Source organism: Ailuropoda melanoleuca, chromosome 2 (genome assembly GCF_002007445.2).
Source record: "Ailuropoda melanoleuca isolate Jingjing chromosome 2, ASM200744v2, whole genome shotgun sequence".
NCBI classification, from domain to species: domain Eukaryota; kingdom Metazoa; phylum Chordata; class Mammalia; order Carnivora; family Ursidae; genus Ailuropoda; species Ailuropoda melanoleuca.
The window spans coordinates 18277475-18293147 of record NC_048219.1 but is presented as its reverse complement, the minus strand read 5'-3'; the positions used below and the strand labels follow the sequence as shown (position 1 = coordinate 18293147).

The 15673-nt window shown below is 55.6% G+C and overlaps 1 protein-coding gene across 6 annotated transcripts in view; it reads left to right on the top strand.

Moving 5' to 3' along the window:
- HIVEP3 (HIVEP zinc finger 3) overlaps window positions 1–15673 on the top strand; it is a 376034-nt gene that overhangs the window by 317388 nt on the left and 42973 nt on the right. For 5 of the 6 annotated variants that reach the window (XM_034650318.1, XM_034650304.1, XM_034650313.1 and 2 more), the window contains 2 exons: window positions 692–6297; window positions 10291–10436. In XM_034650318.1, the coding sequence (XP_034506209.1) occupies window positions 1225–6297; window positions 10291–10436 (5219 nt within the window). In that variant the 5' untranslated portion in view covers window positions 692–1224. The remainder of the gene's footprint in view (window positions 1–691; window positions 6298–10290; window positions 10437–15673) is intronic. The other variant, XM_034650309.1, reaches the window with a different exon arrangement.

Below are 15673 nucleotides of genomic sequence, written 5' to 3'. Positions count from 1 at the left end.
ACGGGCTTGGGTTAGCAAGGGCAGCAAGGGTGATAAAACCATGAGTGGTGCCCCTCATGGACACCTTCAGAGCCCAGGGCCAGAGAAGGAATAATACCGACCTGAGAATAATCTATCCCTTGGAAAGCTCAGCCCTGAATAACCCCCCAGCACCTCTTCCTCCACAAGCTGTAGGACCAGCCCACATTTGTCCGGCGGCATCCATGTCCATTATCATGTAGGACTCCATTGCAGCCCCGAGGCACAATCGAGGCAGCACTTGATATTATCCCATCATATAAATTGGGCAATGGAAGCTTTGGGAGCTAAACCTGCCTCAGAGCAGAGCCGAAGCTTCCCATCCCCAACTGCTCTGTGGTTCCCGGACCCTGCCCTGCCTCCCCCTTCTACCCCTACCATCACACACAGCCTAGCCACAGTCCTCAGAACCATGGGTGGCATTCAGGTCACCCAACACCACTGTGAGTGCGGGTGGGGGAGGTTTGGGCTGTGCGCAGATGCATGGAGTGGGGGGGCTGTGACTTCTGGTCGGGTCTCCCAGTTAATCTTCTAGGAATATCACCGTGTCTCACAGAGTCCAAGCTGCACGGGTCGTGGACACGTTGCAGTAACTCTCTCTTCTCTTGTGTGTGTGTGTGTGTGTGTGTGTGTGTGTGTGTGTGTATTTCTGTGTGTGTGCTTTCATCACTAGAAGAGCGTGACTTCCCCTCTGCGGCCGCGGATCTCCAACACGGGACCCCAGGGGAGAAGGGGCAGGACGGAGCTGCCCAAGGCAGCCAACGTGGCTTCTCAAGCGCCGGGACCAGGGATGATTGGGCCGTGCCTACAGATGTCTCTAGCCTCCGACCGTCCACATAGCACACAGGGGACTTGTGGGTGGCCACTTGCCACTGCCAACTGAAACAGTATGATGGCAACATTGACATCCTTCATGACGTTTCCACGACAGACATTCAGGCAGAAAATGCTGATGCGTTTTCTGTCTTCGGAGTAGAGGGCCATGCCTCACCCATGTGAATAGTGTGGACCCCGATGACCGGCTCTGAGTCCACTCGCAGCCAGTGACACTTGCAAAAAAACTCCCAAAGCCCATCTTGGGTTTGGCTTCCACAGCTCTTGACCAATGTGGCCAAAACCAGGCGCCTCCTTGGGACACTTGGATTCTTCTTAAATGCAGCCTGCCTCAACCCTCCCTGAATAGCATCTCAAGTCTCTGTGGAGGTCATGGATCCTGAACAAAGCGTCAAGGGCACCAAGAAGGCTGAGGGAAGTCCCCGGAAGCGGCTGACCAAAGGAGAGGCTGTGCAGGCCAGTGTTTCATCCAGCGCCCCGTACCCAGGCAGCAGTACAGCTGCCCCCCAAGAGGGCCCCCTCCAAGAGCTCCTGGCCCCGCAGCCCTTCCCGGGCCCCCCGTCAGTTCTTAGGGAAGGCTCTCAGGAGAAAACAGGCCAGCAGCAGAAGCCCCCCAAGAGGTCCTCCATTGACACCTCCATACCCCTCTCGCAGCTTCCGCAGCACCCTCTGACACCAGCATTCATGTCACCTGGCAAACCAGAGCATCTCCTGGAGGGGTCCACGTGGCAGCTGGTCGACCCCATGAGACCTGGACCCTCAAGCTCCTTCATGACCTCTGGGCTCCATCCATCAAGCCAGCTCCTCCCTTCCCACGCTTCCATCATTCCCCCTGAGGACCTGCCTGGCCTCCCCAAAGTCTTTGTGCCCCGTCCCTCCCAGGTGTCCTTGAAGCCCCCAGAAGAGGCGCACAAGAAGGAGAGAAAGCCACAGAAGCCAGGCAAGTACATATGTCAGTACTGCAGCCGGCCCTGCGCCAAGCCCAGCGTGCTCCAGAAGCATATCCGCTCGCACACCGGCGAGAGGCCCTACCCCTGCGGCCCCTGCGGCTTCTCCTTCAAGACCAAGAGTAACCTGTACAAACACAGGAAGTCCCATGCCCACCGCATCAAAGCCGGCCTGGCCTCAGGAGTGGGCGGTGAGATGTACCCCCCGGGGCTGGAGATGGAGAGGATCCCTGGGGAGGAGTTCGAGGAGCCCACCGAGGGGGAAAGCACAGATTCAGAAGAGGAAACGGGCAGCGCATCCGCCCACCCCGCAGAGCTCTCCCCCAGGCCCAAGCACCCCCTCCTGTCCAGCGGTTTGTACAGCTCCGGGAGCCAGGGCTCCAGCCACGAACGCTGTTCCTTGTCCCAGTCCAGCTCAGCCCCATCGCTCGAGGACCCCACTCCGTTCACGGAGCCCTCGTCAGAACATCCCCTGAGCCAGAAACCCGAAGACACCCACACGATAAAGCAGAAGCTGGCCCTCCGCTTGAGTGAGAGGAAGAAGGTGATGGACGAGCAGGCGTTTCTGAGCCCGGGCAGCAAAGGGAGCACAGAATCTGGGTATTTCTCCCGCTCCGAGAGCGCTGAGCAGCAGGTCAGCCCCCCAAACACCAACGCGAGGTCCTATGCCGAGATCATCCTGGGCAAGTGCGGGCGGATCGGGCAGCGGACCACCATGCTGACGGCCACCTCCACCCAGCCCCTCCTGCCGCTGTCCACTGAAGACAAGCCCAGCCTGGTGCCTTTGTCTGTACCCCGGACCCAGGTCATCGAGCACATCACCAAGCTCATCACCATCAACGAGGCTGTGGTGGACACCAGCGAGATCGACAGCGTGAAGCCAAGGAGGAGCTCGCTGTCCAGGCGCAGCAGCATGGAGTCACCCAGATCCAGCCTCTCCCGGGAGCCCCTGTCATCCCACGGCGAGAAAACAACCAAGCCCGAACAATCACTGCTGAGCCTCCAGCACCCGCCCAGCACCACCCCCCCTGTGCCTCTGCTGAGAAGCCACTCAATGCCTTCTGCCACCTGCACCCTCGGCACCCCCCATCACACCTTCCGAGGTAGCTACTCCTTCGAGGACCACGTCCCCGACTCGGAAGCCCTGAGCCGCAGCAGCCACGTGTTCACCTCCCACCCCCGGATGCTCAAGCGCCAGCCGGCCATCGAACTCCCTTTGGGCGGGGAGTACAGCTCGGAAGAGGCAGGGCCCAGTAGCAAAGACACGGCCTCCAAACCCGCAGATGAGCCAGAAGCCAAGGAAAGCGAACTCACCAAAAAGACCAAGAAGGGTTTGAAAACGAAAGGGGTGGTCTATGAATGTAACATATGCGGTGCTCGGTACAAGAAAAGGGACAATTACGAAGCCCACAGAAAGTACTACTGCTCGGAGCTTCAGGTCTCAAAGCCTGGCGCTGCAGGTGCTCACGCGTCCCCAGAAGCAGAAAAGAGTCAGGCTGAGCACGAGCCCTGGTCCCAGATGATGCATTACAAACTGGGGACCACCCTGGAGCTCACTCCCCTGAGGAAGAGGAGGAAAGAGAAGAGCCTTGGGGACGAGGAGGAGCCACCTACCTTTGAGTCAACAAAAAGTCAGTTCGGCAGCCCCGGACCATCTGATGCTGCTCGGAACCTTCCCCTGGAGTCCACCAAGTCACCAGCAGAGCCGAGTAAGTCAGTGCCCTCCCTGGAGGGACCCACGGGCTTCCAGCCAAGGACTCCCAAGCCAGGGTCTGGCCTAGAGTCAGGGAAGGAGAGGAGAACAATATCCAAAGAAATTTCTGTCATCCAGCACACCAGCTCCTTCGAGAAGTCCGACTCTCTGGAGCAGCCCAGTGGCTTGGAAGGGGAAGACAAGCCCCCGGCCCCGTTCTCCTCCCCTCCACCCGCCCCGCACGGACGCCCGGCCCACTCCCTGCAGCCCAGGCTGGTCCGCCAGCCGAACATTCAGGTCCCTGAGATCCTGGTGACCGAGGAGCCCGACCGGCCAGACACAGAGCCCGAGCCACCCCCTAAGGAACCCGAGAAGACAGAGGAATTCCAGTGGCCCCAGCGCAGCCAGACGCTTGCCCAGCTCCCAGCCGAGAAGCTGCCACCCAAGAAGAAGAGGCTGCGCCTGGCAGAGATGGCCCAGTCGTCGGGGGAGTCCAGCTTGGAGTCCTCTGCACCCCTGTCTCGCAGTCCCAGCCAGGAGAGCAGTGTCTCCCTGAGCGGGTCCAGCCGCTCCGCCTCCTTCGAGAGGGATGACCACGGAAAAGCCGAGGCCCCTGGGCTCTCATCCAACACACGCCCCAAACCCTTGGGCACCCACATGCTGACCGTCCCCAGCCACCACCCGCATGCCCGAGAGATGCGGAGGTCAGCCTCAGAGCAGAGCCCCAACATTTCCCATTCTGCCCATATGACCGAGACACGCAGCAAATCATTCGACTATGGCAGCTTGTCCTTGACAGGCCCTTCTGTGCCAGCCCCAGTGGCCCCGGCAGGCCCCGCGGCCCCAGCGGCCCCTCCAGAGAGAAGGAAATGCTTTTTGGTGAGACAGGCCTCTCTGAGCAGGCCTCCAGACACCGAGCCAGAGGCCGCCCCCAAGGGAAGACAGGAGAGTGAAGAACCAAAGCCCTCATGCAGTAAACCTTCCACGAAAAGCTCATCACCCCAGATTTCCTCAGCAGCCGCCTCACACAGCGGGCACCCGGGAGGCAAGAGCCAGGTGCAGGACAGACCCCCGCTGGGGTCCACTCCGCCCTACACAGAAGCCCTGCAGGTGTTTCATCACCCCATTGCCCAGCCCCCCCTGCATGAGAAGCCTTACCTGCCCCCACCTGTCTCCCTCTTCTCCTTCCAGCACCTCTTGCAGCATGAGCCAGGACAGTCTTCAGAATTCTTTTCCACCCAGGCCATGTCCAGCCTCCTCTCTGCACCGTACTCCATGCCCCCGCTTCCTCCCTCCTTATTTCAGGCCCCACCGCTTCCTCTCCAGCCTACTGTTCTGCACCCGGGCCAGCTCCCCCTCCCTCAGCTCATGCCTCACCCAGCCAGCATCCCCTTCCGGCAGCCCCCTTCGTTTCTCCCCGTGCCGTACCCAGCCTCATCGGCACTCTCTTCTGGGTTTTTCCTGCCTCTGCAATCCCAGTTCTCACTTCCACTCCCTGGGGATGTGGAAAGCCATCTGCCCCAGATCAAAACCAGCCTGGCCCCTCTGGCAACAGGAAGTGCTGGCCTCTCCCCCAGCACAGAGTACAGCAGTGATGTCCAGCTGACCCCTGGGCCCCCCCCAGCCAGCTGCTCAGCACCCACGTCAGCCCCTCTGCCAACCCTGCCTGCCTGTCCAGACACCATGGTGTCCCTGGTTGTGCCCGTCCGCATTCAGACCAACATGCCGTCGTATGGGAGTGCCATGTACACCACCCTCTCTCAGCTCCTGGTCACCCAGTCCCAAGGCAGCTCAGCAACTGTGACTCTTCCCAAGTGTGAGGAGCCCCCATGCAAAGGGACGACTGTGTGTGGGACAGATGTGTATGAGGTGGGGCCTGGATCAGCTGGGGGAAGTGAAGAGCAGAGCAGAGGCTTCCCGACTCCATACTTGAGAGTGCCTGTGACGTTACCAGAAAGAAAAGGCACTTCCCTGTCATCAGAGAGTGTCTTGAGCCTGGAGGGGAGTTCTTCAACAGTAGGGGGGAGCAAACGCGTCCTTTCACCAGCTGGCAGCCTGGAACTTACCATGGAAACCCAACAGCAAAAAAGAGTGAAGGAAGAGGAGGCTTCCAAGGCAGATGAAACACTTGAGCTGGTAAAACCGTGCAGTGTGGTGCTGACCAGCACGGAGGACAGCAAGAGGCCAGAGAAATCCCACCTGAGCAGCCAGGGCCAGGGCAGAAGGGAGCTAGAAACATCGTCCAGCCTATCCTCAGATCCATCTGACCCGAAAGAAATGACTCCCCTTCCTCACTCCTCATTGCCCCATGCAACGGCCCCAGGCTCAGAGGTGTTGAAGGAATACGCCCAGCCTTCTGGTAAGCCTTACCGAAGAGGGCTGCCCCCACTGAGCGTGAAGAAAGAAGACTCCAAGGAACAACCTGACCTCCCTCCGCTGGCACCTTCCAGCTCGCTGCCTCTGTCAGAAACGTCCCCCAGACCAGCCAAGTCGCAAGAAGGTACGGACTCAAAGAAGGTACTGCAGTTCCCCAGCCTCCACACGACCACTAATGTCAGTTGGTGCTATTTAAACTACATTAAGCCAAATCACATCCAGCATGCAGATAGGAGGTCCTCTGTTTACGCTGGTTGGTGCATAAGTTTGTACAACCCCAACCTTCCGGGGGTTTCCACTAAAGCTGCTTTGTCCCTCCTGAGGTCTAAGCAGAAGGTGAGCAAAGAAACATACACCATGGCCACAGCTCCGCATCCTGAGACAGGAAGGCTTGTGCCATCCAGCTCCCGCAAGCCCCGCATGACAGAGGTAAGTCAGCCTTGTTTTTATTCTCCCCACTGAGTTTTGAAGCTTCTGCTGAGCTTTTAAAGCCACGTACTCCTCAACTTGCATTTGCATATCTAGAGCCAGATGAGTGGGCAGATTTCCCTTCTGTCAGCTGTGACTGACCACCTTATAAGAAAACATATTTATCGGGTTTCTTTGTCAGTGTGTCCCTCACATCACCAGACTAGATGCACTTCAATAAAGTGAGCTTTAAAGTCATCCTGCTTTCCCATCAGCTGCTATTGTGAAATCAAAGACACAATCTGAAGCCAGGAAAAAAAAGAGTTCTCCAAACGACGAGTTGGAAAACTTGGCTGATGGGAAAACCTGCAGCAATTTCAAAACTTTATGCCCTTCCACATGTTCCTCCCTGAGTGGGTCCAGCCGCTCCTTTTCTTTTCCTCCTTTTTCTTATTCTCTACACCTGCTATTTCCATTCTCTGGTACCACTTAGAATCTTCCCACTTCCCGAGTTTCTAGAATTTGGCAAAAACAACTCCTGAAATACTCCTGCTTTCTCTCCCATGAGTAGGATAGCCAACAGAACTTGGCTGCAGTGTTCCTCATCACCACTAGGGGGCAGGATCACTCACAGCCTGACCCATCTGTGCTGTGTGGTAGCACCTGGCCATGACTAAGTTCACATGAACTCTTCCAGTGCCTGTGACCCGAGGCTGCTCCAGGAGCCGTAGAGAGAACTGACCCCTGCAAATTCAGGGAGTTTGAAATTTGATCATTCCCACTTTGCCTCAGATACACGACACCTGCATACCCTGACAAGGCCAGCCTAAGCAGCCCGGCCGTGTGAAGAAGGTATGCTGAGTCGGTGTTTGTGAACTAACAGTTGGTCTTGTTGATTGAGTCGCCTCGGTGTGCCAGGCGCTGTGCCGAACCAGTCAGTGCTTGTCTCTACCTGTGAGGCAGCAGGACCATCTCCCATCTATAGATGAGGGACCCAAGGGTCGGAGGGTGAGAGACGTCAAGGTCACATGGCAGGTATATGGCACACCCAGAATTTGAACTTAGACCTCTCTGACTTCGGAGAATTGATTTATCTTCTTTCTATTATTGGAGGAAAACAAACCCATAAAAGTGAGGACAGATTTTAAAATGTTCATCAGTGTGTCTTCAGACCAGATGCTTTGATCAAATCAGGCCTAAATCCACTAAACGAAGTTCATATCACAGACACATGAACAAAACTGTGCTTGGGAACTCCTCCTCTATCTGTCTCCTCCTCTTTTATCACTGAGTGGATTTTGTGCGCTGAATTGGTCCTTAGCTCAGCTGGATATTCTTCACGGGATTGTTTCCCAGTTTTAGTCTCTGAATATCCTTGTCAGTCTACAGACATCCTTAGATGAGATTTCCACGTCTGCCATCAACATCATGACTGATTTCTCTCCAGCGTGTCTTCCTGGCTACAGCTACACCCAAGGTGCTGTTGTGATTATATTCATACTTATGACTTCTCATGCCCCTGCTGTGGGCCAAGTCATGTAGAACTTTACTGTCATCCTCACAACCACTTGAAAGTTAGGGTACTAGAGCGCCATTGTATAGATGAGAAGGCCAACTCACAGAGAAGTTAGGTAACCGTTACAGGGCTGCACATGAATGGCAGAGCCCAGATTCAAAACTAGGCCTCACTCCAGAGCCCTTTCAGATGATCTGGACTGCCTCTCTGTTTGAATGACTATACGCTAAAAGTCCATTTAAGAAAAAGGAAGAGTTAATTTAGCTTAATTGAGTTTGGCAATCTTTTGTTTAAAATGCTGCTTTCATAAAATGAGCTGAAACTTGCAAACTTTTTCTTGGAATAAAATGCTAGATTCACTGGCATGTTTCCTACCAGAAGTGCGCCCATATGGTGCATTAATATAGCTGCATGGCTCACTGCTTCATGCCTTTCTACAATTACACACCCCTCTCTCTGGCCTCTGTTTGCCTGTCTCCAGTGATGGGGAGCTCACCACCTCTTGGTACAGTGCAACCCATCTTTGGACAGTGCTTTAAGAAAGTTCTTTACTGAGCTGAGCTGAGTTTGTCATCCTGTGGCTTCCATTCTCTGTTAGTAGCTCTGAAAAGGCCCTTTGCGCTATCTCAGCATTTTGGAGATCTTCCAAACTATCTTCCTGCAGGTCTAGGCCACTGTATCAGGTTGGAGTTGGGCCACAGGTATTTTTTCCATATCTAAGCCCCGAAGAAACCCCAGCTTAGACAAAAGTCACTTTGCAACCACATTCCTTTCCCCAGTTTCTCCTGCTTGGGGGTCGTTTTGACAACCACATGTTGCAAACAGATTAGGAACAAGGACTCCAGTGCCACGTTTCCCCAGTTGGAATCCCACTGCTTCATTTACAAGCTGTGTGACCTTGGGCCACTTACCCCTTCTGTCTGTGCCTTGGTTTCCTCACCTATAAACTAGACATGTTAAAAATACTCAGCTCATAGGGCTGTGGAGATAAGTAAGTGAGTTGAAATATACCAAGTGTGTTTAGAACAGTGCTTGGCACACCGGCACTCAAGAATCGTTTTTACGATTTAAAGACAATAGTATGATTGTCTTTAAAAGCCAACATGGATTCCTGGTCCCCTCTCAGTTCCAGCAGTGTTTCCAGAGTGGCACATTGCCACCCAAACCAGCCTCCTCCAGCTTCGCCCAGACATCACAGCTGGTTGTGAGAGAGAAGTCATCTGTCAGCCTGTGGAAGGCCCCTTGGTCATTCCACGGATGGTGCAGATGGCAGGCAGAGAGAGGAGGGAAAACGGGGTGCTCTGGAAATCCACGGGCACTGCACGAAATCTGCCGCCTTCTGCCAAAGCAGCAGTCCGGAGCCTCGCTCGGTGCCCGCTCGTCGTCTCCAATCCTGAGGAGACTGCGTGGGGGGGGGTCACTGAGTCATAGACGTTGCCCCGAATGGATCTTCAAGATGATCTAAATCCTCACAGAGGTGAACTGATCCCAGGAAGAGAAGCAGTCCACACAAGGTGGCTCAGCATGCAGGGTGGCCTCCGTGGTACTAAAACCCAGATCCCCTGACCCCCTGCCGGCTCCCTTTCTGCTCAGCCCAGGCCACCCTTTACAGGGCCAGGCGGCACGGTTGGCACAGGACCCTGGGGTTAAATTGTCCCAGCACCAGGAGACAGGGGTGCTTCTCCCACAGGCTATAAACGTGACCTTAACTGACAGTGTCGTGAGGTGGGAGAGTCTCACTCCAGGCACGGCCGGCCCCAGCCCCCAGCCCGGCATCACTGCTCCCTGTTCAAGGGTGTGCCTCCCCGCTGCTGCCGTCAGAGGGTCTCGAGGACCTGTATTCCTGCTGAGCCAGCTCCCACCACTGAGGCCCATAGCTCTGTGAAGAGAATGGGTGCCCTTAGACTACCAGCCGGAGCCCGCACGCCCCCCTCCAGGAGCATGCCCATCAGTGAGCACACAAAGCCTTGGTCAGGGCCCTCACGAGACCTGCACTCTGCTCCTGGCAATGCCCTTAACTTGCAGGGCGACCTTGATGTTCTGATCTGTTAAAGAGAATTGGAGCAGCTAACCTTCGGGCCTTCTTCATTTATTTGCCCACCATCCTTCACACGTCTTCTCTGAGGCAGGCTCTGTTTTGGGTGCTGGTGTGACCGAGGACACCAAGATGAGGACCTGTCCCTAGAAGGTTCTAGACTCATGCGACAGGACAAGCAAATGCAGCTCTCGTGGGAAGGCCTGGTCTTCCCAGGCGAAAGTCCTGGTGGGAGTCCCAGTTTTGACACCAACTAACCAGGTGGCCTTAAAGAGGGGACCTCAGCTCTCTAGGGATCCATTTCCTTCCTTCTGCCAACTGGTACTTCAAGCGTGTCTTTGCAGGGTGGAGGGAAGCTAAGAGAGCCACACACAGTGAGGTGTAAGCATGCAGTGCCATCCAAGGCACCGTTCTCTTACTCCCATTTAACAGCAGTGATTTTGTCATTCCCGCGGTGGGCCAGGTTCACCTCCCTTCGCTGGTTTCCCCGGAAGGCCAGAAAGATCTAGCTAGAGTGCAGAAGGAAGAAGAGAAGCGAGGGAAGCCGGAGGAGGAAGCTCCTGCCTCCAAAAGAGGGGAGCCAGCGAGGATCAAAATCTTCGAAGGAGGGTAAGAATCATGTTTGGTTTGCAATGTTTGGTGCTGCTTCCTGCGGAGGAAGACGTGGTACCATCTGTGGTGAGAGGCGGTGAGCGTCTCCCCGGGCCGGGCTGTGCCCACAGGCGCTTCCCAGCAGACGCCACCTTCGTGGGACTCGCAGGCCGCCTCTGTTTCAGAACGCCAGGCTCCCTGGTGGGGGATGGGGACCGGCTGTGTGCTGAGGACGGGAGCAGCCTGGGACTTTCTCCAGCCCCTTCTTTCTTCAGATGTTGGCCGGGTTTCTAGTCGCCACACTGGGGCGGATAAGTGGGCCTCCTAGGTCCGGACTGCCATTGACCTTGGGGCATTTGCCTCCAATATCACCTCTGTCCTGTGCAAGCCGCCACCTTGGCGTGCCTGGTGTCCCATAGGAGACTCGGGCTCTGTCCACAGGCTGGCCGCAGGGCTCACAACGAAGGCACTGCTCACGCCAGCTGTCTACACCGGTCCCCATTCTGACTGGTCAGGGTCCAGGACTCACTGGTTGGTAAATATTTGGAATGTCATCGCTGTTTTTTTTACCGTTGGTGCTTATCTTTGGAAACCTAACGATCTAAACATCTCACGACTCACACTGTGGGGCCCTCTGGGCTTCGGAAGGGTGCCTTGTCGCCGACTGGCTTTGTGGAAGTTTTGTGCAAGCTGTGTTCTATGTGACCACGTGTTTGCTCCCTGGGATGTGCTGTCTGTCTCAGGGTCCTGTGTCTGTGTCCCCAGTGTGATCAATGCAGCCCTCGTCCCACCTGGTCCCAAGGGACGGTAGCACGAGGGAACGCCTACCTCCCAAGGAGGATAACCCTCGTGAGCCTGAGCGCCAGCCAGCATGGCGTGTCGCCGGGGGCCTGACATCCTCAGTGCCTGCGGGTGCCTCGCTCACAAGGTCAAAGTGGGAGGTGCCGGGTTCCTCTGCTGGTTGGGGAGAGCAGAGATGGCCAAGCTCCCCAGGGCCACCAGAGGGCATCTTCTGGCGGCAGTGAGGGGCAGGGGCTGTCAGGAGAGGGGGTGTTTGGAAACAAAACTTGGGGAGTTGGGGTGTCACAGTGCCATGGAGGGGTCAAGAATGACAAAAAAAAAAAATGCACTGGTAGGGAAACCACCCTCTAGGGCAGAAACATCCTGTCCAGAGTTCCCGTAGCAGCTCCATTGGGAAACACTGGACCAAAGGTTTTTCAAACTACTAAGCCTCTTTCCAACTGAGGACGGACCAGTTTTGTCCCTGCTATTTGAATAGAGCGCCCTCTTGTGTCCCTCTGTCTCATATCATTGGGTCCTGAAGAGGCCCCCTAAGACTTCATCCAAGGATTGCCGCGTCTGGGCACAGTGACTTGCCTTCTGTCCTCTGGCTCCAAGAACCGTCCGTGAGGCCCTTGGGGGCTGAGGGCTAGCTGGTGTGCATGAAGAGGTTTGCTTCTTCCCCGGGAAGCAGCTGCCTCCAGGCTGGAGTTGGGGTCCCCGAGGCGGCTCCCTGCTCCCCTCGTTTCCCTGGGAAGCCGGAGCTCCGGAAGGGCAGCTGGCAGGAACCTCTCCCCATTCCAGTTACTTCACAGCCCCAGCTCCCTGCTGGGGTCTCTGCCACAGGGTCTGCCTGCAGCTGAAACGTGAGAGGTCACACCTGAGTCCCCTTCTCTTCCTACAGCCTGGGCCTTGAGGCTCCCCCTCCCCCCACTGTCCCATCCAGGTCATCATTAGTCCCACCTGCTCTGTTCCAGAATCTCCCTCCCTTTCCAGGCCCATCCTCCCTGCCCCTCCCACTTACGTCTCTCCAGCTCAGACACGCCCTCAAGCCCTCGTGTCTCCAGCTGTTTCCTTATCCATAAGAGGGGAAACAACAGGCCTCATGGGTTGGCAGGAGAGCCTGTGTTCCCCCACGTAAGGGCCGTGGTTCATGACGCTGACCAGTGCGCATCAGAGCATTTTGTCTCTGCTGGAGCCACTTCGTGTGTGTCCCTCCGGACAATTGGCTCTGTTGTGCAGGCTTGTGAGACATGCCCTCCGCGCGCGCTCAGCTCACCACATCCCATCGGAGGACTTCGAGGTCATGTAATGTCACCCATCATTCTCTTCTCCTGCAGCCCAGCTGTCCCATCAAGGCCCCTGCTGCACCTCCCACCCCCTGCTTCTTGCGACCCCTCTATATCCATGGTTCTCTGGGGCTGCTATCCACTCCCCAGGAATGTTTGGGAATTTGCAGAGTGTGTTCTAGGTTACCATGTAACTGGGGGCACCTCCAGCGTCTCATGGATGGGGCCAAGGATGCGACCGTCCATTCCAACCAACCACGAGACCCCTTGTCCCCTTCAAACTGCCGAGGGTGTCCCCCACCCAGAAACCGACTATATCCTTCAAGCACTCCCATCTGAGGCCACCACAGTTCTTAGACTCGTTCTTTCCTCTTTTCTTTCTTCTTCTCCTCCTCCCCCTCCCCCTCCTCCTCCTTCTCCTCCTTCTTCTTCTTTTTTTTAGCACGGCAAGCATTGCTATCGCTCCCAGACCTGTTTGACAAGGGTCCGTGTGGGCTTCTGTTCCTAGGAGTCACTAAGAGATCTAGGGAGATGGAGACTGAGAGCAGAAGATGAGAAATCGTTGTTCACTGGCCCTTACAGCTTCCACCCAGAAGCTTCTATTCCCACGGCATTGGCCAGGGCAAGCCCCCCGTGGCCTCCCCTGCCTCAGGGAAAGTGGAGGCATGTACCCCTCTTGTACACATGGGGGGTCAGAGATATTCGGTTGACAGCACCGACTAATCCCATGGGTTTCACATCTGTTGGCAACTTGTTGTTTTTACTCAACAATGTTGTTGAGATGTATCCTTATTGATTCATGTAGATCGAATTCAGGGCCAAAAGTTGAGAAGCCAGACACAGAGTAGATGCCGTGAGTCCCACGCTCATGCGTATTTTTATCACTGGTCAAGCTACTCACTAGTCTCCCTACCTTTCATCTTGACCTCCAACCCAGAAATCATTCGATTAATCAGTCCATCAAGGAGGAGCCACGTATTCAATGCCTTCTGGGTGCCCTGTGCCCAAAGATACCAGGAGCCAAGGGGGTAAACCGTGGTTCTGCCCTCAGGGGGCTTGGAGACTGGTTCAGGTGGCAGCAGAGGCCCGGGGCTGAGGTGTAGACTGCTAATGTTGAGATGCTCCCAGCAGGCGGGGACCTCTGGGGCTGGACAGCCAGGAGGGGCTTCCTGGACAAGCTGGGGCCAGACTGGGAAAGGTGGGTGAGACTGGGACAGGCGGAGAGGGAAGGTAGCTCAGTCGGCAGTCTGGGTGTAATGGTGATGCATGTACCTGGTCAGGCGGACTGATTCCTTTTGACCTTCAGTGTTCTCCCTTGTCAACAGCATCTATCTCCTCTTCAAACCTTGTCACTGCGTGAACAACACTAAATCTGGGTGTCCAGATAGAGCCTCACTCCTGAACTATATACCCTTGTTTCTGATGCCTCCTGGGCCCCTCGGTTTCAGCGTGTGCTAACCAAGCCACCAACAGAATCTTCTTCCGCAACCAGATCTCAGATGTTGTATCCAGACCTTCACACTCAAAACCTCAGTATCATCTTGGGCACTTTCCCCCCTGATTCCCCTCCCCTTCCAATTAGTCCCCCAAATTCTGGTATCCACATGAAGTGGTTCGTGACTCAGCTGTGGTCTCTGGTCTCCCTGTCTCCAGGCTCCCATGTTGGTGCCATTCAGTGTCTCTGATCATGGTTCTGCCTGTGTCACCCTTCGGCCCTACAGCCTTCTATGGCCGCCTTATCTACAGAATCCAGTTAAAACTCCGCCTGATCTTCCTGGAACCACAGTCTGACCTGCCCGTGTTGTACTTCCCCCTCTGGGCCTGCTGAGCTCTGCCCACTGCCAAGTCTTAGCTAGCCTTCAGAGGCAGTACTCAACCCTCTCTTTTAACTAACCTCCCGGGACCCTCCACACTCCCTGGTTCTTCCGGAATAACCATGGCACTGAATTTCATTCCAGGACCCCTCTTGACTTGGGTCCCAGGGCCTTGCTTTGTACACACTATGCATCAGTTCCTATCTGTGGCATTGATTTCCTGGCACACAGTCCCCTCCCTTCGTTCCCCATAACTTCCACACCCAAACAAAGTCTGCATTTTCCAGGCAGCCTCTAGGAGTGCCCATCAGGACTGCGTGGGCTCTCTCACCCAGCACCAATGCATTTGCCGTGGTTGTTTTGGAAGGGTTCCTTTGTCGGGGAATGTTGTTTTCACTCATATGAAGTTAAATTGTTCATTGAGGGTAGGGCCTATATTGTCCCAACTCAAGTTCGCTTGTTGCAAGGAAGGCTGGGAGCTTAGGCCCAAGAGCTGGTGTGGAAGAAGGAGACACTGGAATCAGACCTACCCGGCTGCTGAAAGTGGTCACCCGAACTTTAAGGGTGGGAAAGATTTGAGGGTGCTTTGGTCTGAAGGGAATGATGAACCAGACAGTAAGAGCCAGAGAAGCCCGGCCCAGCTAGGGTGGGGCTATTCAGAAAGGTGACTATGGGCAAGGAGCAAGGGATTGAGAGGGGGAAGTACTGTTTAGAGGGGCAGCCCAGTCTCAACTCAGAAATGGAATCCAGGACAGGGAACAGAAAGAAGCCCCGCTGTGGGTGGGCCAGTGAGGGTGGTAAGGTGACAACGGGCACACGGTTGCCCAGGGCTGCCCCTGAGCCCTTCAGGCCTTTAGCAAGACTCCATCCCAGACCCTGCCAATGGCAGCACTCAGCTGCTGAGCTGAAAGAGGAGCACCTGGGCTCCTGTCAGAGGGTGCTGGGTCCCATCTCTTCTCACCTACCCCAATATACCCCAACACATCCCTGAAGCCATTGCCGCTCTCCTGGCCCATTCAGTTCCGTGTTTTCAGACTTAAAGTGTCCCACCTTAAAAACACTCCTTTGATGGAAGGGCCTGTATCACCAGATTTTTCTGCTGCCCTTAAAGACAAACTCCAGAAAGAGTTAACCAGGCTTGCTTACTTCCGCGTCTTTCCTCCCATTCTCTCTCAGTCCATTCCAGGTGGGCCTTTGGGTTCATCACGCCTCAGAACTACTCTTACCAAGGTCAACAGCGCCCTCCACCCTGTAGAATTCTGCAGTCAGTTCTCACTTCTGTTCTTCCCTGACCTGCTGGCAGCATTTGACACAGTTGATCCCTCCTCCCTGCCCCTTCCTTGAAACCCTTTGTCCACTGGTTTCCAGGGCA